Here is a 22,892-nt window from a genome sequence, read left to right on the forward strand (position 1 = left end):
GTTTTCCTTTTTGGCGTTCCTCATCCCCGAAGACAGACCGGAGTCGTTCCGCTCTCGATTCCACCTTTCGACTCTCTTTGAATTCCAACCCCGGTCACTTGACGGAAATATTTATCGAGGGTCTCTGGCGAGGCCCCCTCGTTGCCCTACTCCTTCGGGCTAGACAGGACGACGACAAGGCGAGACGCGGTTCCTCGTAGTTCACCCCGATATCTTTCGTCGGCCGCGTCCCCTTCCTCCACGACTATCGTGTTCGCTCTCGTTCGCGAGTTCTTTGATCCATTTTACGGAGTTCGTTCGGTACAGATTATTTGCTCTCTTAATTACATTTCGATTTTACCTCGTCTCATCTCTTTAACTCTTTGGGGCACGGTGGGATTAAAAGTGTCCCACCTTTTTGATGGACCGTAATGCATGGTGGGACATTTTTAATCCCACCTCGAAATTTTGCAATAGCTGCATGTGTATAGGTTTATATTTCGTCTTATTTACGTAAAGCAGTTGGTAATATATTCATCCAATGTTACAAATGTATGCACTTATGTTGGCAACTTTCAACATGCTAATACCGGTTCAACAATTGTTGTAAGCGGAAGGTTTATTGCGATAATATTTTTTCCTGGTTTTATGTGAAAAATCGTAGAGGTAAGTTAATTTATATAAAAATTAGTTCTATATAAACAAGTGAAGTGTTTTATAATAAAAACTAAAGATTAAATTTGTTTGCAAATGATGAAAGTATGGTGGGATTTTATTCGTCCCACCATGCAACTTGGGGAGTAATACAAAAAAACATATTTTTATTTATTGTTTATGTTTTAATATTCTTAAAACTATAAATGTGATTTGAATATAGTGTACCGTTCATGTAGTACCATTCATGAACCTATGTGGCACAGTGGGACTATTTGAGTCCCGCCCTCTAACAACAAATTCGATTAAATAATTATTATTTTGTTATTTTATGTTATTATTATTATGTTATTTATATTTATATTTATGTTATTTTATATTATTTTGTTACATTATGTGATACCTTTATTAATAAAAATATAACAATTTTGTTTGATTTAAAACGCAATAAAATTCCTGTGCAACATGGGTCTATTTTATGACCTGAATTCCTGTGCCGCAAAGAGTTAACGCTCTCTCGTCGTTGAATAACTAATCAGTCAATTCTACTCGTCTTTCACACACAAGTGCATTGATACTATTAAGTTGTGCAGAAAATGTATTTCATATCAATATACATATTAATATACATGACTTTATATACAAATCGCAGGCCATAACAAAAATGACAATTGTTTAAAAATAAACATATTTAATATCTTTTATGGAATTAAATTTTAAAACTATGAATAAATAAATTTTTGTATTCGAACTGTGTGATATTGATATGTTTTTTGGATTTAAATTGCAAAAACACATATATTAATTTTTATGCGCATGAGTTTTGAAATTTTGACAAGATTGCGACGTTTTAAATTCTTTAGTTTTTTTTATCCTTTCCCGGTCTGCGAAGAGTGAGAGCATCAGGACTTGATTTACATTTCTTTCTCTCGTCGGCATAAAAATTCCGCGACGATAACTTCCTTTGTTCCACCCTCTGTGGTTGCAGGAACGACCGACCCCTGTGGCTCAAGAGCCGCGGGGGTGCCGTCGTAACTTCGTCTAGTTTCTCGTGCATATTACATTTTTTCTTAATTAAAGGCAATACACCTTTCGGTGGTAAAGCGAAAGAGTCACTTTCTGTCGTCAGCTGATCGAAAAACTGTCGATTGAAATTTGCAACATTGGCAAAATAATATTTTGCTTGATATGCAGATGATTATTAATTATTAAATAGTAATATATAATTACTGCACAGAGTATTATGTTATTTATATTCAAAATAAAATTTATTCTAGTATAAATAAACAATCAATTATTCTATACTTTAGAATTACTTTATTAATATTTTTAAAAAATTTATAAAAATTATAGAAAGATTTATGTGGAAAAAACATCTTTGCTTTAATATTTTATTATATAAACTTGTTGAAATGAGTTATACATAATGCGATCATAAAAAGCTCAGGAATTGGTACAAAATGCCAATAGTCTGAACAGCTGATCGCTTTTTAAGTCGGACGATAATTAGCATTATATTTTTGTGAAAATTTTCGCGCAATCATCGCTCGAGAATTGCTTCAAAAGCGTCCAGAAACGATCGAGCGAGCCGTAACTGTGCGACGTTCCGCAACTTTATACGTTCCTGATAATCTCTCGGAGAGCTCCCGGACGGTTATTCGCGGTGGTCGTGTGGATTTATGAAATGGCAATAAAATTTATATGACTCGGTGGATCGTTAGGGGTGCGGGCCCGCGCTCGTTCAGATTGATGTCGGTTGTGCCGCGAGTCTGGTCCACTTGCCTGAGGCTACGTTTATTTCTCTCTGCGATCGTCGTAGAATGTCCATGCTCGTTATTAATCTCTTGGAAATCGCGACAATTTTAATCATTGTGTAAAATAAAAGAAGCAGATTCTATTTAATATATCGTGCGCGCGGATCACTTTTAAAAATTTTAATTATAATGTAATTTAAAATGGAATAAGAAAAGTAACTAAGGTAAAATATATGCATTAGCATATATATAATGATATTAATAATTGATATTAATAGCTGATTAAACAATAATTGTAGATTATAATAATTCTGGTTAATATACTATCTTTAAAATTCAATTCTTTGATTATCACATAAATATTTCATAAAATTTGTAATGAATGTATAAATTTAATACAAGTGCTAATTAATTATATGTATTAATTTAATTTTTATTTTTATATTAAATTATATATATAAAATTGTGAGTCTATTAATAAAATTTTATGTGTGTCAGCAACATGCAAAGAGAAAATTATATATTATTTGCACACATATTATATATATATTCTGTAAATTAGCCCCAAGAAGATTTGTGCTTAATTTAGAAATCTTTCAAGCAAAATAAATGAATTATTTTTTTAATTACTTTTGCAAAAGAAGAATATACAATTTCACAAGATTAAAATATATAATTTTATAACCAGTTAAAAAGGCATAAAATCAGTATTTAATAACATTAATATTTTTTATATATTCAGCGTGAAAAGTTAAGAAATATATATATCTAATATCTTTCTCGCGCGATGTGTCTGTATAATCTTACTTTTCTATCATTTGATCTCTGGAGCACCAGAGATAAGAGAAAAAAAGGTGCTTTGGATAACTCACTTATGCAGTGAATCACGCGTGTGCTTTACCAAGCATGATGCCTCGAGGACATGTCTGCTCTACCTGTTGCTCGATTCCCCATCGACGGTAGCAAGTATCGCGCGAAGAATTCGACGGTTTCTCTCCTTCTCCATGTTTTTCTCCTGCCTATTGCGACGTGGAACAGTTGTTTGTAAGGCGCTGCAGTGAATTTTCAGAAACCGCAATTGTGCGGATTCAAGTCGGCGTCAAGACCAATAAGATGGACCAATCCCAATTTTGTGAGTAACCGTATTGCTTTCGTCTCTTGTTGCAGGTGGACGATCGAGTCAGGTCTCCGGGAACATCACGATGCCTGACCGCTACTACCATGTCGCTCTCCATCTCGCCTTCTAGCCCCGAAGAACCTGTTACGCTGTAAGTATATACATGAATTTTCCTGGAGCTGTTTCTTTGAATTTAAGCTTGTCGATATTATTGTCAAAACGAACGATATGAAATGAATGATGTTATGAAATTTTCACACAATTTTTATCTCATCTAAAATAATTCTGCTTTTTTTTTCCTCTCTGAAGATGATAAATTAAGACTAAAAAAAAATGTACGCTGAAATAATACATTTATAATATAATAATAAAATTAAAAGTCTCTTAAAGTAAAATGTTTATTAAGCCTTATTGAAACACTTTGTGAAACAATGTACAATAATTGTTCGATGAAGATACTAATTTATAATTTCTATCAAGCAGAAAAGATGAGATAAATTAAACCTAAATTTTTTACTTAAATTAAACATTATATTATCAGCATTATCACATGCTTTTATGTAACATGAATTATTTCACAGAAGCCTCTAAAAGAAATATTGAAATTAACATATTCCAAAAAGGAATTAAATATGATCTACTATATACTTATACATAATGGAAAAAACAATGGGAATGATTAACACTACTCTATATTTTACGAAAATTAAAAGTCTCCTTCTCTCTTTCTTTCTCGCGGAAAACACAGGGGGACTACGATCTTTGTAGTTTCCTTTCCGCGGTCCAAAAAGCCACTCAAATAAATTAGTAGTCGCCACTGCCGCGTATTGCAAGCAATATACAGCAATGGTGTTCTCGCGTGGTCCCACACCGCGGCGTTTCTCCGTTGTTGTCGGCTCGGTTTCGCAGAGCATCGCGTAGCGAGCTACGCAGGGAAAGGGGGCGAAGAGGGTGAAGGAAGGAGAGGAGATATTTATGCCAGTTTTTTATTGCGCTTTAGCCTGAGAGAGCAGAATGGAAACAATATGTCACCCAGTAGGGAAAGCAGCCTGGTAGCAAGACCGGGGGGGGCAGGGGAAGGGGGAGGAAGGGAGAAGAAGGGAGCGGCGTGAACTTCTTGTAGGTGGCCCGACCGGTGTGGTACCTAACGTTAATACTAACGCCTCCGCCGTGCCAGCGCCCTCCGGCCGACGTCATGATTTTAAATGAACAATCCCCGTTTCTCCCTTTCAGCCCGAAAACACGGGCGAGATTGCCGCCGTGCGTTTCGTGATACCGCCTACTAAACGATTTTTGAATTTGTTCGCATTGTACTTTTATTTCCATCTAGAATTATTTAGTATAAGATCGATTGGTGCAGAATACATGAGAAAAAGAGAAAGAGAGAGAGAGAGAAAGAGAGTAAATATTGTTTCATAAATATAGCTCTTATTCGTACAACGCGAAAAGCTCTCAAGCTAATGTAAAAGTTAAAAAAGTAAACGACATGTATAAAAAAGTAGGCATATTAACCAGGGTTTGTTGATTGCTTTTTTGCATACAAATAATATGAAAATCTTTTTTGACGCAAGATGATTAGATCAGCTTTCCGTTGAAGTAATTTCATCGGAATTTACATAAAAATACTGAATATGTTTCTCACTGAAAAAGCGTAGATAATTGGTAATGGAGGAAGTAGGTAAACTTGTGCGTGTATTTTTTGGATATAGTCCGAGCTATATAAATCCGGCAATCTCGCGGCAAGCTTAAAATATTCGAGATCGGACGATTTCCGGCAGTTCTGCTTATCGCTCGAAAGTACGCGAGAAAAAAAGAAAAAAAAAGAAAAAAAAGAAACGAGAAAAAAGGGGAAGGACTCGTTATTCGGAGTCTCAAGAGTCATCGGATAAGTGCATATCGATTTCTCCCTATTGGCGAGGGTCGGGCCGTTGGTAAGATCGAGGCGAATGGGAAAAAAGAAGGCGGTAAAAAGGGCAAAGGCTATAAGTAACGGACCGTCTGGTGGAAAGCGCTCGAGGGCGAACAGTGATTTAGAGAAATTAAAACTTTAATTCATGTTCGGGTTCATGGGGGGTTTGTGTCCTCTACCCCCTACCATCCTTCCCTCTCTCTGCCCAACCGCTATTCCACCCTGTGGCATTCTGTGCCCCCGTCGATCGACCGAAATACCGCTGCGCGTAAATTGGCAAGCACAACTATAGTGCTAGTTTTGCTCTGCAGTTCTCGTGGTCTTCTCGTATTTTCAACGGAAATACTAATCCTCTATTGCATAAGCTTAAATGCCATGAAGTAATATATTTACTAATAATGCATATGTACGAGACAGTTTATGTAAATAATTTTCTAAAACATTATTATATAATTTATTAATTAAATAATTTCTCGATTAAAATAGTAAAACATTATTAGATGACATATTTATAACGCAATTAATAATTTAGTATATGTAAAGAAATGTATCAAGTTGCAGCTGCTTGTTTATCATCGAAGAATCTAATAATGGGTGATTTATAAGAAGAGGGCGAGCGAACAAATGTTTCGGGGTCGGTCATCCGTATCTACTAGGCACAATTATTGTCATCTTGATTTAAGTCGCACATGCATTTTAAAGCACAATGCAAGCTAGCTCAGTGTGGCCGGCAGTTACTGGCAAATAAAAATTCAATATTGCCGGATAAAGGAGCACTATATATACTCTACTACTTGATCTAATATATTTTCTCTCATCTACGTATACATAGCTAAAAGCTTTTTCTCAACCGATATATAAATATTTATTCAAACATGTTATATTTGTGATTATTGCTAATTTTATAACAATAATATAGTCTAAGAAAATTAATAATAATAATAATAATAATAATAATAATAATAATAATAATAATAATAATAATAATATATAATATATATATTATAAAAATTGTTTACTTTTTAAATCTTATTTTTACACTAATTTTCCATATATATATATATATATATATATATATATATATATAATATTTTTCAATAAATTTGGAATTATTTTTTATTGGCGAAAATTTAATTAAACATCATCTTTATATTTCTAATTTTTGATATATATATTAATTATTTATTTATATGATTACAATTATATTTAAAATTGAGATATATATACATATATATATATATATATATATATATATATATATATATATATATATTAATATATATATATAGATTAATTGATGATGTTTAATTAAATTTCCGCCAAAAAAAAGAATTCCAAATTTATTGAAAAAAAATTGCGATATTTCTGCGATGTCTCTACGTGTCATTTTGCGTAGTAATAATGTTAACCAATTATGAAAAGAGAGAATTCTAAAAAAACGATGACTCGCGAGACGGAAGCGTCGCAATAAATCTGCATTTCGAAAGACGTCCTTACAAACTTTTATAACCCATACAGGATACAGAATATGAGGAAAGGACGTACCCCCTTTATCTTTCCTTCCCCTGATCTGCTGTCCTCGTAATATCTTTCTTCGTTCATCCTTCGCCTTTTGCATTCTTCTTTCGTCTCTCCGTCTCTAGATATCGCGCTCCGGCTTTTAGGGGGCAACCTCCGCCTCTAATAAATTCCCATCTTCCAGGTACGCCTTCGTAGTAAATAAATCATATCGTAAGTGAATCCGAATTGAATACAATGAATAAATATGGCTTTTGTATAATGAAAGGTAACCAGGTATCTGAGTAAATAGAAATCATAATAACTAATTTCTCTCTAATTCAAGAAAAAAATTTCATTTTGATATCTCAATTTAAAAAATATTTATGACATTTTGCATTATGTATATTTTTTATATTTTATTGACGTGTTTAAAAAAAATCAAGCTATTTCCGCGTCTATATTGACTATATTATTTTTCTTTACCGTACAAAGCGAATATGGGCGATTTACGCTTGTTCGCGACGCAGTTTCGCCCGCATGTATACGTGAATGCGAGTCAAGGAGCAACCAGTCGGTGGAAATGCATAAATACATGAGTCGCGGGGCAACGAGCGAAAGAGGGAGACAAGCTTGGCCCGCATATGTAGCGAGCGACTCGTAATAACGTGTGGATAGCCGTTCTCTCGTCATGAGAGAGAAAATACGGTCTTTCAAAAGCCTGTACTTTCCCCCTCGAAAACGCGGTTTCGCTCGTTGCTAGAGAAGACACATGAGTAATGACGATCTTATTCCACGATTTTCTGTTACTTAATCTTCTTTCACAACCATTTTAACGTTATCTCTGTTGTTATTTTTTTCTTATCTTATTATTACATACATTATTAAATTTATTATTATATTATTGTTAAATTTGTGCGCAAAATTTTTTGAAAAATTGCAATTTAATTTTGGTAAATTGAAAGTAGAATGTAGAAGTGAATATATCCACAATTGACAAGATAGATAAAAAGACATTGTGTAAAATAAAGATCAAAACAAAAATTATATTCTCAGATATTCTCAAAATATTAATTTTTAATTGTTTTTTAATTAATTAAAGTAATTAATGAATTTAAGAAATATAAAGCACATCATAGAAACATAATAAAATTTTGTTTGTAGACAATCGACTGATTAATAAACTTTTTATAACTCTGTGAAGCTATTTCAGCTATTTATGTATGATCCTTTTATTATATTACCACATAATACAAGTTTTTCTCATTAATCCTTAGTCTAACACAATTCACATCAGCTTCGTCGAAGAATAATGATTAGATTTTTGTGACCGTGACTTTCGAGATTCTCTTCTAATCTCTCAGCAATCGGCTGAATTAAAAGTTGAAGGAAACGTAACGATGACTGTGCCGCAACGAGCGCAGGAAGTAAATATAAGGGGAAGGGATGACTCTGCAGGCATTAGAGAGGCGAGATTCGCATTCCCGCATTACTGTCACGCGAGTAATTACGCACCGTCGAAAGCAACGGTGCGATGGTTAGAGATGGGGGGGAAGAGTGGGTGGTGGATGTAAGGGACGGGAGCAGCAGAAGGAGCTAGAAGGGTTGCTGCTGTCGCTGCGCTGCTGGCTCGGCGTCTCTCCCGCGTTGCGCGATTCGCAGCCAACGGGAGAAACCAGAGCTAATAAAAGCCCACAATTACCTCCGGTTCGAGCCATTTGTCTTGACGGGCGTCTCATGCCCGATATAATTCACCGTGGCAACAACACATTGTTGCCTAATGAGGTGTAAAACATTCCGAGATATCTGGCTGTCTCGGGCTGCGAGGGCGGTTTCCGTAGACCAGGCCGATTCACGATATCGCGGTCCTTTTCCCCGCGCTCTTACACAGACCGATTCTTCTTTATCGTCAAGAACGAGAGTCCTTGTGGAATTTCGACGAACTTGCTCGCGCATCAGCCTCTCCATGGAAAAGTTACAGTGAGAAGTAATTGACTTCTGTGATTTTTAGAGGCAGACAAAAAAATTGATCGAGGGATAAGTCGTTTATAAATTTTAGAGGATCTATAAAAAGAAATCCCTAGAATTTGATAACTGGCGGAATTTTTCTAGAAACACTTTATTTCTTTAATATATAGAATATTCTCAGACTCTTTTTGCGTGATGTTCTTTTCGATGAAATTGAAATTAATCTTATAAAAACTCATCGCGCACGTGTCGCAACTTTTTCATTTTCAAGATCAGATAAATAAGCATTCTAATATTATAACTAGATTAAATATCTGTTTTTAAAAATACTTGCCTAAATATTAAGCGAGATATACTTTTATTGTTAAAGATTAATTTACAGAACTCTTTATAATTTTACTGTAAAATACGTCCCTTTTTGGTTCAATTTTTAACAGCTAAATTAATAATTAAAATATTATATAAATACAGAAATGATAAACATATGTTTTTATCAAATATAAGTAAACAAACTCGCAAACAAACTCAATTGTCACAAGTCTCTCAGATTAATTCTTGCCATTCGGTTTCGCAAGTTACATCAAGATCCACCGATTTGGAGCGTGCTCCGCGTTTTTACTTCTTTTCATCCCGAAAAGTTTGTAACTCCCTCTCCCCTCCCCCTAGCACAAATCATACAGTTTGCCGGACAATGTTTGCTCGTTGCGGCGCGTATCCTTTCAAGGTTTTTTTTTTTTCCGGCGCGGTATGGAAGAAACGTGCTCCGTCAATTCGATTTAGCCGGATGTACTACGTGCTTTTTTCACTCACTCTCACCCCGTCCGTCTCAAACAGTTCGTTCGCTTCTCTTTGTCTTTATTTTTCCGTGCGGCAGTGATTTGCTGCGATAAAGCCGCATCGACAGGCGACGCACGTGTATCGCGTGTCGAAGGACACCCTCCTCCTTTTCCAGCACGGGCTCTTTCCTCTCCCGAGCCTCGCCCTTCGCGCTCAAGGCCGCTCGGAGGAGCTTATGATATATTTGTAATCACGTTACCCGCGATACGTGCCCTTCCGTTACAACTGCCTCTTGTAACAAACGGCCGTGAACCTTTTTTTTTTCACTTTATGACCGTGTATATACTCGCGCATTCCCCGACACCTTTTCGAGGATTAACACTTTTCGCATGTGTGCATTTTACATGCGATTTAAAATACTTGAGATCGTTGCATATGCACGCAATTTAAGTTTATATGTTATTAATAATCGAGAGAAATCAATTTTTTATTACATTATCATACAAGAATCTTATAATATAAGATTTCTGAAGTTTTGTTAAAAGATATCGAGCTTAAAAATATTTTAATTTTTACATTTACTTTAATCTTTAATGTGATTATTACTTTATTGTGATTATTAAATTTAATATGCAATATTAAATTTAATTATTGTTAGCGATATGTTGAATATGTTCATAGGGATAATATTCATTGGCATACATTGCTATAATATAATGTCGCGAGGCGATCCACAATGAAAAGACTCTCGAGTTTTAAGGGCCGTCATCAGCGCGAGGCTCGAGAAATTGCATCGTAATCCAAGAACGGCGACCACTTTTCGGAGAGGTAATTCCAGCTATTCATAACAATCTGGTGGCGGTGGAAGCATATTATCATAGTCATAGCCCTGCGGACAGTTTATTTCAGGTTCGTTTCCAGATTTACTGCTCTCCTCATTTCGTTCAGGAAAAATTCGCGATTCGTCGGCCCCAAAATCGGATTGTCTGAAATTGTGTGAGATATCGCGCTCGCGCAAACTTTCCATTAACATTTCGAGAAAATTTTAAAATATAATCTATAATACATACTTATGTCGGAGATAATATTTTTATATATTTTATTGTATTTTGTAATATTTTTGTATATTTTATATATTTTGTATATTTTATAATATTTTTGTATAGAAATTTATTTAAACTTTACAGTTTTACATATTTAAATTATACGCATAAAGATAAAAATGGGACAAAATAAAAATCGTATTATAATTTTCTGACTATAAATATGCATTCAATTCTTTTCATGTCTTGTTAGAAAAAATGGCAATAGATGAACAATTTTTCCTTACCGTATTATAACGATTTATTATAAAATAAAGTGTTATTGCTATCATAATCACATATTATAAAGTTATACAAAAAGTAATTAATGATATAAAAAATTGCCACAAAATAACGATTTTTTTAAATAAAATTTTAGATATATATGAAATATGTATATATCAGCGGATCCTTAAACTAACATAAATAACGTTGTTGCATGCGTAAGAAGTGTATACATATATACTAGTACTTGTCACTATGACGTTATCGATCCGATGGCATGGTCGGACGTCGGTTGGTCCGATCACAGTCGCTTCTTATCCCCCTTACTCCTTTATCCCTTTCTGTATATATCCCATCTTTGCTGCCTCCTCGATGCAACCCTTTAAGGTCGCTTTTCCAGCGAATATCAGCATTAAACCCCTGGGAGACGTGGCGTCCTTTTCAATTTATCCGTCGTTCGAGATGAGGATATCCGAGAATGCAAAGTACGATTTTAAAGTTTGCAAACTCCATCATACTTTCGCGATTTCGCATATGATGGAAGATCGCGCGTGTTTGCTATCAGATACGCGACATCAGAATCGTTCATCCAAGTACTAGATCTGAAAATTATCTGAGCTTGTCGCGTGCTAGACGCATGTGTGTATATGCGGTTGCTCTACGATCTCCTTCTAAAGACATTAAACTCGAAAAGGCGCGGTATTTGTAAACGGGGGAAGATGTAAGGACTCAGTTTCGCAACGGCGCAGTCGCCGGCTTTCGTAACTGCGAAAATTTGCGGCCTCCCACCGCCAACGGTCTCACTATAAATCAGTTGAAATTTGTTATGCGCGGCACGCAGATGGTTTTGTTATATGAAAATATGTGCCGCGCGGGGATGGCGTGTAAGTATCCCTCGGTAAAACACATCCCTTATATCCCGCGCGTACCCTCGGCCGAGGTCGCCTCGCCCCGCTTCTTACGCCGCTGCTCCCTCCCCCGCCACCCTCTCCAGACAGGCCCGAGGCGTCATGCTGTTCTGCGCTCTCTTTAATTACACCCCGAAAACGGGACGCGTGACGTATTGCCATGTGGCGAAAGGGACAAAAAAACGACCTCCACTTCGGGCTAGAATCGCCTCGCGATCTGCAGCTAGGTCGTTAATCAACGCCGCAGCGATACTTAATGTTTCACGAATACATTTCGCGCATACGAGTAAGAATTATCGAGATGTCTCAGCTTTCTTTTCCTAATTATCTCTTTATTGTCAAATTTTTTATGATATTTGTAATATAGCAATTTTCATAAAACTGTTATAAGTCTTATATGCTTGGATGAAAAATTTATTACTATCGAGATTTGCGAAGCTAATAGTTTTCTTAAAACTGATAGACCAGCTTAAAATTTGTTGATCTGCGAAAATTTTAGAAGACGTAAGATGAAGGATTTATTGGAAAGAAGTAAAGTTCGACGATGGAGGAGCCACTTAAAGCGTTGGCCCGGTCAGTGCTAAATATTTGATCAGAATTTGATTGGTTTAAGACGTCAGCCGGTAAGCGAGGGTATACTCATGGGACGGAAAAAAACAGGAAGAAGGAGAAAGCTCAACGAATGGACGGACAGTTAGTAGTTAGACGACGGAGTATTCCCTCGAGTCGAACGGCAAAATGATGTCAAACGGACAGCTCAGCTGTCCTGATCGCAGCATTCTCTTTTTACTAGTATATCTACAATTCGCTTTAAAATTTCTCTCTTTCTCTTTCTTTATCTCTCTTTTTCTCTTTTGCGCCCTCTTTTTTTTTGCCCGACCGATGACAACTATAGAAAGCAAATAACGATGGCATCTTGAAGCAGTACAGAAATAAAGCCAATTCTGATATCGTTAGTTTTAAACGAGATTCGTAGAAATGATATAAAGGAACATCGTTATTTGTCATTTATGAAAAGCTTTCTTTCCAATAAAATATGTGCCAATACTATTTCATTTAATTATAAATTGACGAATTTAAAAAAAAGCACAAATAAACAAAACGATTCAATTTTAAAAAAGCGCTTCAATAATAGCTGTTAATATAATATTTTAATATAAATTGGTACAACTAATAAGTTACAAAATTTTCATTAATTTTGACAATTAAGCATTTGTTCTTGTTTCCTTAAAGTGAGTCGCTAAAGGCAGAGAACAAGAGAGGCACAAAGGTCGAATCGCACAAAATTCATGCGAATCTACGTAGTGCCAAGTGGGGTGCATTAGCCAAGTTCCCCATTATCCACGCGTGAGAGACCCCTAAATTATCCGGCGCTCGCCTAGCGCCGATCTTGCCCACCCTCGCACGTCGGCGAGAAAAAGACGTATGACCGTCTTTTTTCGAGAACACCCTCGACAAGCTCCGGGATGAAGTCCACCAATGCGTGATTTTTGCAATTGCAAGAAATTCATTACATATCAAAACGTTTACGAGGAAATTATTTAAATCATACTTTTTGATAATCTTATTTATTTATTTATTTACTTTGATGACTTTTGTTTTATCTGCGTGTACTTTATTCTTCTAATTAATAATTGAGAAGTTTTGTGGCTTAGGAAATTGGCTATTTACATTATTAATTTTTATATTATTAATCTAATATTGTTGACGAACACTAACATTTTTTTGGCCAAAGTTAATAAATATTTTGAGAGCCAATTTAACATAAATTTGTAGCCCATGAAATTCGCCTTCGATATGCCCGGAACTCTAATTTATTATCTAATTGTAAAAAGAATACTAGAATTTATAAAGGAAACTGAAAACAGAAAGGGAAGGAGGGTTAGAAAGGAAAAAAGGATAAGGGAACTGAGAGCAAAAAAGAGAGAGAGATAGAAAGAGAAAATATTGGCATGTATGTACACATGAATGGAGAAAGCAAGATGCGAGAGGATAAGACGAAAGCACAAGGACAGCCAAAGAGAAATAGAAGAGTGGGAGGGGAGGGAAAGAGTCACAACGAGAAAGAGGGAGCGAGAGGCAGAAGAACCGTGAGGGAGATAGAGAACGCAAGTTTGGGCTATCTCTCCGAGCACAGTTCCAAGGAGCTTCCTTTAGACTTTAGTGACGTGACGTCGCCTTAATACTCTAATCCCTGCAATGGAAGCACCATCGTCCGCCTCGCGTCGTGTTCTGTCTAACCGTCCTCTTACCCATACCACACTACGCTCGGCACATGTTAATTAATTGACAAATACAGATTCTCGGATCTTCAAATCTTTCACGTCTATTTCAAAAACTTAATAAATATTTGTCAAATATTGACATTTAAAATGTACAAAAATTTTTTAGATTTAGTATAAAAAAGTATAATAATTCAAATAAAATAATTGTATTTATTGCTCAATTTTTCTTATTTTTACGCTACGAGCTTTTTTTGTCACTCGATATATCGCATAATAACAATTCTTTGTAAATGAAAAAATTCTTTATTATTTGACAGTTTATGACGTGCTGATATAAATGATTAATATCTATTCAATATCTCACGTGACATTAGAAACGTTCATAGGCGTCCCTGATGGAGACTTCGACAATGTTTCTTCTTTGCGAAAATTTAAAGACAACCTTTACGTAATACATCTGCGTGGCTATTCACCCATACTAGGACTATACGCTTGCTTTCTAATTATTCCCCACAGACCGTAAGGGATGACACGTAATTGGAGGGTGGACCAGGACGCATCGATCCCCAACTCGAAGGGATTCTAGCTCTTTCTTGCGTCGTATCTCCCCCTCCTCCTCTTTTCTCTCTGCCCAACTCGTCCTTACGCAGTTTCTCTGTCGAAGGCCAGTTTCAAGAGCATTGATTCGCAAAGAAAAGTGATAATGTCTTAAGCCGTTGGTGCGATTTAACTTCCGATTTTGGACGAGGGCACTCCCGCCGTCCTCCCTCCGCGGTCTCTAGCAAGAGTTCGTCGCTCTAAACTCCCGACTACGTGGTCTGAGGAGGGTTTAAGGTTTAAGGGAAGCTCTCTCATTCCTTGAGATCCTAGGGAGCTCCGCTAAGCGCTGACGCTGATCCCGCTCTTCTTCTGACTCCGCCACCTCCAGGAGCTCGGGTTTATCTAATTCCAGTTGTAGGTTCCTCCTATCGCTGTAAACCTTACGAGCGTACCAAAGGGCAAGCGTCGTGCAGTTAAAGGCCTAAAGTCTTACAAGTCATCTGAAAGACGGATAACTTATTAATTTGAAATAATGCGTAGTCGTTGAGATTATGGATAATTTGGAAATTCTAAAACATCTGAAAATTTTATCATATATATCATTTAAACAAAAATTTGGTTATGACTAGATGAGGCAAATAAGCGGTATTAATGAACCTTATTATTAACTGTGCTCTCTCTTATGATAGTTCTATATAATTTTATAATTTTTTTTTTGCTATAAAATAAAAATAAATATAAATATCACAAAATTACTTTTTAATATATAAATGAATATCATGAATATCGTGTAATTGACATAAACGATCCATTTATATTCGCGGGATCGTGTACATTGTAATTAATCATAAATCCGAATTTGCAATGACTTTCGGTTTGCCCAAATAGCCATCTTATATTTATCGCTAGTCTCAGAAATATTTATGTAGAGAAAATTACAAATTTGCTATGAAGAAAGTTATTTCTGTTCAGACTGGCAAAGATTTGACTTTTCCTTTGAAAATCCAGCTACGCAAAGAACTCGCGAGTTGTAAAAGGCAGTAGACCCGCGAGGTCGCTGGCCGGGACCAATGTTGCTCGGATTCCTAAAGCAGCAAAGAGAGAACCAAGTAGCACGTACATACATATAGTAACGCGAGGCAGCCCGAAGGGATGGTGGAGGGATGGTAGTATAGACGCGGGTGGATATAAGCGGGAGAGGTGTACGGAGAGCACGTACCTCAACACACTGAGAGAGAAAGAGAGATGTAGAAGGAGAGAGTCCTAGGTGTGCACCCAGGAATCGTGTCCCCTTCTACAATATCCGTGGCGGGGGTCGAGGTGAGCGAAAGGGATGTGCAGAGGGGCTGGGAATCGTGCTCCAGCCAAGCTCAAGGGGGTGGACAGTGCGCAGAACCCGCCCCCACCTTTCGCGACGAAGCAGAAGCCGTCGGCTGCCCGCGCAAGTCTTCATCCCCTCCGTGCACGACGGAAGATCGCCACCCCCGAACGAACTTAAACATAGCACAGTAGCTCGCGAGCACCCCGTTTGAAAGGATCTATCGCGCACACCGATCCGGACTTGTTACCTACATATATATATATATGTGTATACATATATATATATATATATAATATATATATACATATATGTATATATAGATATCGGCGGTTTGTGTCGAGCACGCGTGTCCTCGCTGTGTGCATGCGCGCGTGCGTGTCACGCAGTGCCTGTCGGAACATCTCGAATCCGCCGCAGGACGGACGAAGCAAGATAGAGTGTGTGGCTTGCTAGAAGCTAAAATAATACGAGAATCCAAGCGAACATTTGCCAAGACAGACAAAAAAAGAAAAAGAAAAAAAGGGACATATACGGACGCATCTCGGCACAGAATGACACTTTGGATTCGTAACGACGCACTCGACGATCCTCTGCGGATGTCAGGTGAATTCTCTTGAGAGACAATCTCTTAGGCTTCGAATGCGCTGTTAAGTAGATGATGGAGGGAGAAAGAGAAGAGGCCTGTGGGGCAGGCGCTGAGGATCTACCGCAACGAAAGAGCGGCAAGGATCCTGAGCGAGGTGGCCTCTCTCGTTAGATCGCGCCGGCCTCAAAGTCGAGGAATTCGACCTTGCACTCATGTACCGAACTCACCGCGTCTCTTGCGCCCGCATGGCAGAGCAGACTTGCTGATCCTCTGGAATTTTTGTGTTCCAGGGTGGAACTGACCAGCGTGCCGGGCGGACAGAATGCGATGGCTCATCTCAAAAAGCGGAAGCTGGAAGCAGAGTCGGTCACGCAGAATCCTAAACAGACGCAGCAGCCGTTGCAGCAACAATTGTTAATCAGCAAGAAGGGCCTGCAGACGAACACGCCGCAAGAGATGGAGTCGACTGACGCCGCCGTGAAGCGAAGGAGGAAAAGCGTTCGCGACGACGACGTACGAAAGACGATTGACATCGTTGATCCTAACAAAAACATACCGTTGCCCCAGAAGAAACGCGCGTTTGCATCGGGTAATTCAGGTAGCCCCGCTAGAAAATCCAGTAAGCACTGCGAGGAACCCGAAGATGACGAGACTTTAATAAGAGAAACAGAGGCCGCCTTGAAGAGTTTGTCGGGTAGTTGGCCCGGACCTCGAGGATCTCTATATCAAAGAGGTAATTCGGACGAAGATAGATATGAGTCTAACTTTGAGAATCTCTTTGAAGAGAAGAAAGAAAATCCTAAATTATCGCCCTCATCAACGTCTTCGAATACGAGTAACGACACTGGTTGTTCATTGAAGGACGTGATAACTTTTCGCGGACAGCAGGATCGATCTGGTAAAATGCAACAGCAAAATAGACAGGATTCGAAGCAACAAACACATCCGATTAAAACTAAAAAGGACCTGGATAATCTTCTCAAGATAGAAAACGAATGCGCGAATATTCAGTCTCAAGTCAGTAACGCCAATCAGAACGAACTGCCGAAAATCAGACCGGTTTCCGTTCGGTCATTATCAAGCAAAGATAGAAATGACAGAAATATGGTGAGTACACACATTGATTCTCAAGGAAGGCAATCAGACAAGTATTCCCGATACGATCCGCCAGATTTCAACGAGTTGGTCGATGATTCGTCCAACGAACTTGAAATCGACATGTCCGATCCAACAGCTGACAAAGACGAAAGCGATCGAGATAGATCGAACGATAGGGAACGAGATCGAACATGTAAAAATGGTCAATCGCCACAGAGTATCGGTAGACAACAACAGCAGCAGCAACATCATCAACAGCAGCATCAAGCGCTTTACTCGAATTATCAGAGACAGTATAATGAGACCAACATAAAAGTTTCACCCACGGGGACTTCGTCATCCTCGTCACCGCCAGTGGGCTCACCATTCTCAGCTACATCCGCGTTCAGACCACCCAACACAGATCACTCAAAAGTTTCATGTCGCGGTGCTTCATCAGTAGCTTCTTCGGCAATTCCGCCAATCGGTCCGTATCCAGCTAGCGCTACGTTTGTAGGATATCCGACGCCTGGACCGACAATGCCGTCGCCGCAGCCCGTAGCCGGCATATCACCCACATCGGAGGACAAGCACTCGTCTACGGTGTCTCTGTTGCAGCTCAAGTCTTCGAAGGAAGAGAGTCATCACGTGACGACTCACAATGTAGCCTCCAATTCTCCCAGCAAGAGCCCTTCTGGCGGTCTACCTGCCGTTACCAGTCCCGATTCCTCGAAACAGTACACGATCCTACAGCCTGCGGGAGTGGGCTCCAGAGCGGCCAGTGCGATTCAGGATATCACGAGGGACGGAGTGGTCAGTGTCGCCGCCGTGAGCAGCTGCACCACAGCAAGCAGCGGCGTGAGCAATGTCAACGCCGCGAACGTAAACGGCAATAAGGCAACGACCAACGGCAGTAACAGTGCCAATGATAGCGGCAATACCGCGAATCCTGCCGGAAATCCTAATGCAAACAGCATCGCCAGCATAACCATTACGACGGCATCGACAACCACTACTACATCCAGTCCAACGATTGCTGCCGATGTGCCCGCAGCGAGCGGCCAGCAGGACAATGTCATGAAAATGCCAGAGAGACCCGGCACCTTCGACAGTAGCAGGCCGGGAATGTCTATGTCTCCGTCCAGTCTCGGCAGAGGTGAGGATTTCGATGTCTTGTCTGTCGCGTTATAAAACGCGATATTGTATAGAAGTGACGTATATGTATATATTCAAATTGATCTTAATATTGACACTGAATATTGTTGCGGGCTATTCATTTAATTATTCATAGACAGAATCTTTCGACTTAGAGAAATCAAGATATATATATATATATATATATATATATATATATATATATATATAAAATTAAAATTATATGGGATCTAATGTTGTTCCTGATATAATAGCTTTCAGTTTTCACAAAAAAATAAAATCTAATATTATTTTAAAAAATATTGATATCCAAGATGATATATCTACATTATTTACAGTTACTCAAAATAATACAGTTTTTCTTGTATTCGTTTCTATTATATCGATGTATCAATAGAATCATAAAAAAAATGTGTACATTATATATATTTATATAAAAAATTATATATATATATATAATTTTTAATTTATAAAAATTATTAAAAAATTTATAAATAACGTAGTATTAACGTAGTATTATCAAAGCTTACACGATACACTTCTAAAAATTAAGAATGTCTTTAAATTTTTGTAGAAGAACGACCGCAGGCATGTGTTTGAAACATTTTAAATTATTGATAGAGATAGTAATCGTAAGTAGTAGTGGAGTTATATCGGTCGTACGTTATGCGTTACGAGAGGGGACAAAAGGCATTTTCGACTCTCTCGCTTACGCCATTCCTCGCCTTCTCTCAATCTTCTCTCTCTCTTTCTCTCTTGCTCTCTCTATCTTGCTCTCTATAAAGTTAGGGGAGTTAGGGCAGCGCGGAAAATCAATAATTACGAAGCGAGGGGTGATGACTCAAATGCTGAAATCAAGGTCTCTTCGAGCAAAATTATTCTCCCGTATCCTATGATATAGGTATTCTATGTTTGTCCCCGTTGTTGTTCCTCTATTCCTCTTTTTTTTTCTTACACCGGCTCTATCGTCGTATCTTTTACTGATTATACGAAATATATCGTGTATTTAAAAAAGTACGCTTCAAATTAACAAGAGTAGTATTTCGCGAAGTAGTAGCATTTTAATCGCGTTCAAATATTTTCGATAACCTATAGTAAATGAACCTATGGATAACAAAATTACTTTGCTTCGATAGTTTGACGCATTAAATATAATGTACACGATGAAAGAGATGAATGCGATCTTTCTTTCGAGAAGAATCAAAGAGCTACCCCTCGCGTGTCGCTGTAGATGCGCCATGGTGTGACAGGTGGAGGTTCGAGTGCATTCCAGGGTCTTAGGGCAGCGAAGACACGACGTGTCTAGTCGGGGAAATTTGGGGTTGATACCACGTCATACGTATAAGCCGCAGCTGTCAGCGACTGGAAACGTGACTAGCATCCCAGCCGCTCCACAAGCCACCTTATTACCACCCTGCGCCTGGCTGCCTGTCCTCATTATCCCCTTAACGTTTTCTCCGGCCGATGGCTGCGAAGATGATCGCTTTCAAGAATTCAATCTTCCGTGTTTGATTTCTCGTCTGTCGCAAAACGAATACGTGGAAAATTAATCGAATTAATAATACACAATTGGAAAAATATCACAAATTATTTCCAAAGAAGTGCAATTTTTAAAATTAAACTGCCGATAAGCATTGAAGTACCTAAAATAATTCGCTTGTTGCAAAATCTCAGATAAGACTACGCGACATGATAAATGGATCCGATTAAACACGTACTTATCAGCGTGACAGCGATACAACCATACCGGAGTCGGTCAAGCGAGAGGGTGGATTTTAATCGAAAATCCATCTCTCTTTCTCTCCTCATTTCTCTCACATTCTGTCTCTTTCTCTCTCGCTGCCGAGAGTTGCTCTTGATCTCTTCGATTTAGCGTGACGATCGCGTGCGCCCTTTTTTTATTCGCCAGGCGCGCACATGCAGGCGCGTAAGAGCGTGTTGACACGCCATAAAACCGCTATCGGGAAATCCGTCGGCCGCAAAAACCACCCTTTCCGCGTCGAGAAAGACCGGCCGCGCGCGCGACCGGGGTCGAGCCGGCTAATAAAAAAATAAACTGCCCTGTAACTCAATTTTACGCTGCCTTTGCGACCACACGCATAAAAAGGACCTTTACTCGCGCGCGAGGGCTCTACCCTCCCTTTAAGGGCGCCGCGCGCCTCCGTGTGTAAATACCTACTTTGTGATTGTTCCTCGCGCTGTTCTCTCTTTTTTTAGAACCTCCGATCTTTTCCTTATCCAGCATGCGATTCAGTACGGGGAAGTCACCGGCAGGCTATTATATGCGTCGACTATTCTACATAATCGAGAGTGTGTGTAGCTTTATATACGTTGGTACTACCGGAGATTCCTATAGAACCGTTTACGACCTCGTGCGATTGAATTTGTTATACATATTATGCTATGCCAAGCTATATAGCTAATCGCATGCTACAAAATAAGTCTTTACTTTTGCCATTAATTAAAATTTATTTTGAGATACAAAGCGTGCTATTTTGTCAAAAATTTAACGTCATATCAAGATAATATTCTTAGGAAAAAACGCAGTGTCATATTAATGACATTTAGTATCTCTGCATTCGCAAGGACGCTTTATGACACGCGATTCACCGATTTTTTCTCATTCTTTAAACTTGAAAAAGTTAAAGCATGGAATTAACAATATAAACGAAAAGATACGTTTCTAAAAATTGCAGGGAAATTGATTGCTTAAATACAGACGCATTGAATTTTATGAAGACTGTTATATAATATATTGCGCGTTGAATTTTAATTACATTAATTATGTTTCTTAGTATTTTTATTTTTTTTCTGACAAAATAATAAATTGATCATCGACAAAAATAAAATATGGAAAATACGAAAATTCCAATTTGAATTAAATAACGTGCAAATACAAATTCAATTTATAATCTAAAGCATCAAATTTTGGGCATTACTATCAACGTACATTTCTACTCTAGAGTTAATTGGCTCGCGCGAATATTCATCCGTTACACATGCATACTCAATTGCGCTCATTAACATAGACTTTTGACGGCGAATTAATAATTAGTAATCAGCGGGCGCGCTCAATTCTCCCCGATTATCTTGACGACGGCGATGATTTTTCGCGGTCGAATGAAAGTCTCGGCGCGTGTCGCGCAAGCTGACCGAATAAAACAATCCCGGTATTTATATACACGTCTACCCCTTCCGCGAACCCTCACGTGAAATGGCTACAAAATAACACAATTACAACGCGACCACGGGCTCACCCTCGGTGACCGACGCTCGTCCTCGTTCTCACCCCTTGATTCCGCTCTTTTCCCTTTTCCCTCTGACTCTCGCTGCTCCATTACAGCGTGCTGCAGGGAAAAAGAAACCAAAAGAGAGGGACTGAGGGAACAGGAGGATAAGATCTAAGGGAAAAAGATAGAAATAGATAAATAGAAAGAGAAGGAGAGAGAGAGAGAGAGAGAGGGGGAGAGGAAGAAAGAGAAGGAGAAAATGGCGAAAGAGAGTGAGAGAAGATAGGAGAAAAATAAGGGTGAAGGCAGGTCTGACCGACTCGTTACAAGTCTATTCAGACATCCGGAAAGAACAGCGCGTGCCGGTATTCATTTTGTTGACCGGAACCATTATCTGCCCCTTCGCTCGTATTTTCTCTCTCTCACTCTTTCTATTTCTCTCTCTCTCTCTCTCTCTCTCTCTCTTTTTCTCTTTATCTCTCACTCTTTCTTTTCATCCCCGAGTTTAGCCACCGACGTGGCCGTTTTAAAACCTTACGGCTAATTTATTAATCCTACAAGGGCAACCGCTCGCCCTCAGTTATCCGGTGAACCTTTTTTACCCGGTGCTAATTAAAAACCAGGAAGCTTCAGCGATCCTTCCTCAAAATAAAAATAACACCGATTTTCTCTATCACGAATTTTCTAATATCCGTAACGCATTACTTTGACGTTCATTATTTTCCATCCGTGTATCGTAATGTTTTTTTACTCGGATAAAAATTGTGAGCACATTTCGACTTTAATCTTTGGCAAACTCTCTGATTTTGAAACAAAATTAATCCGTCTAGTTTCTCTTCGTGGAATTACGCGGGGTTTCGAACAATCCCGACGGCGTGTCCCATCGTT

General features: G+C 38.4%; 1 protein-coding gene across 7 annotated transcripts in view; it reads left to right on the plus strand.

The window, feature by feature from the left end:
• LOC126849752 (mucin-12-like) overlaps positions 1–22,892 on the plus strand; it is a 296,359-nt gene that overhangs the window by 249,860 nt on the left and 23,607 nt on the right. For 6 of the 7 annotated variants that reach the window (XM_050591930.1, XM_050591931.1, XM_050591932.1 and 3 more), the window contains 2 exons: positions 3,555–3,655; positions 16,833–18,775. In XM_050591930.1, coding sequence (XP_050447887.1) covers positions 3,555–3,655; positions 16,833–18,775 — 2,044 coding nt within the window. Of the gene's footprint in view, positions 1–3,554; positions 3,656–16,179; positions 16,560–16,832; positions 18,776–22,892 lie in introns of those variants that run through there. The other variant, XM_050591935.1, reaches the window with a different exon arrangement.

Source organism: Cataglyphis hispanica, chromosome 5 (genome assembly GCF_021464435.1).
Source record: "Cataglyphis hispanica isolate Lineage 1 chromosome 5, ULB_Chis1_1.0, whole genome shotgun sequence".
In the NCBI taxonomy this organism is placed as follows: domain Eukaryota; kingdom Metazoa; phylum Arthropoda; class Insecta; order Hymenoptera; family Formicidae; genus Cataglyphis; species Cataglyphis hispanica.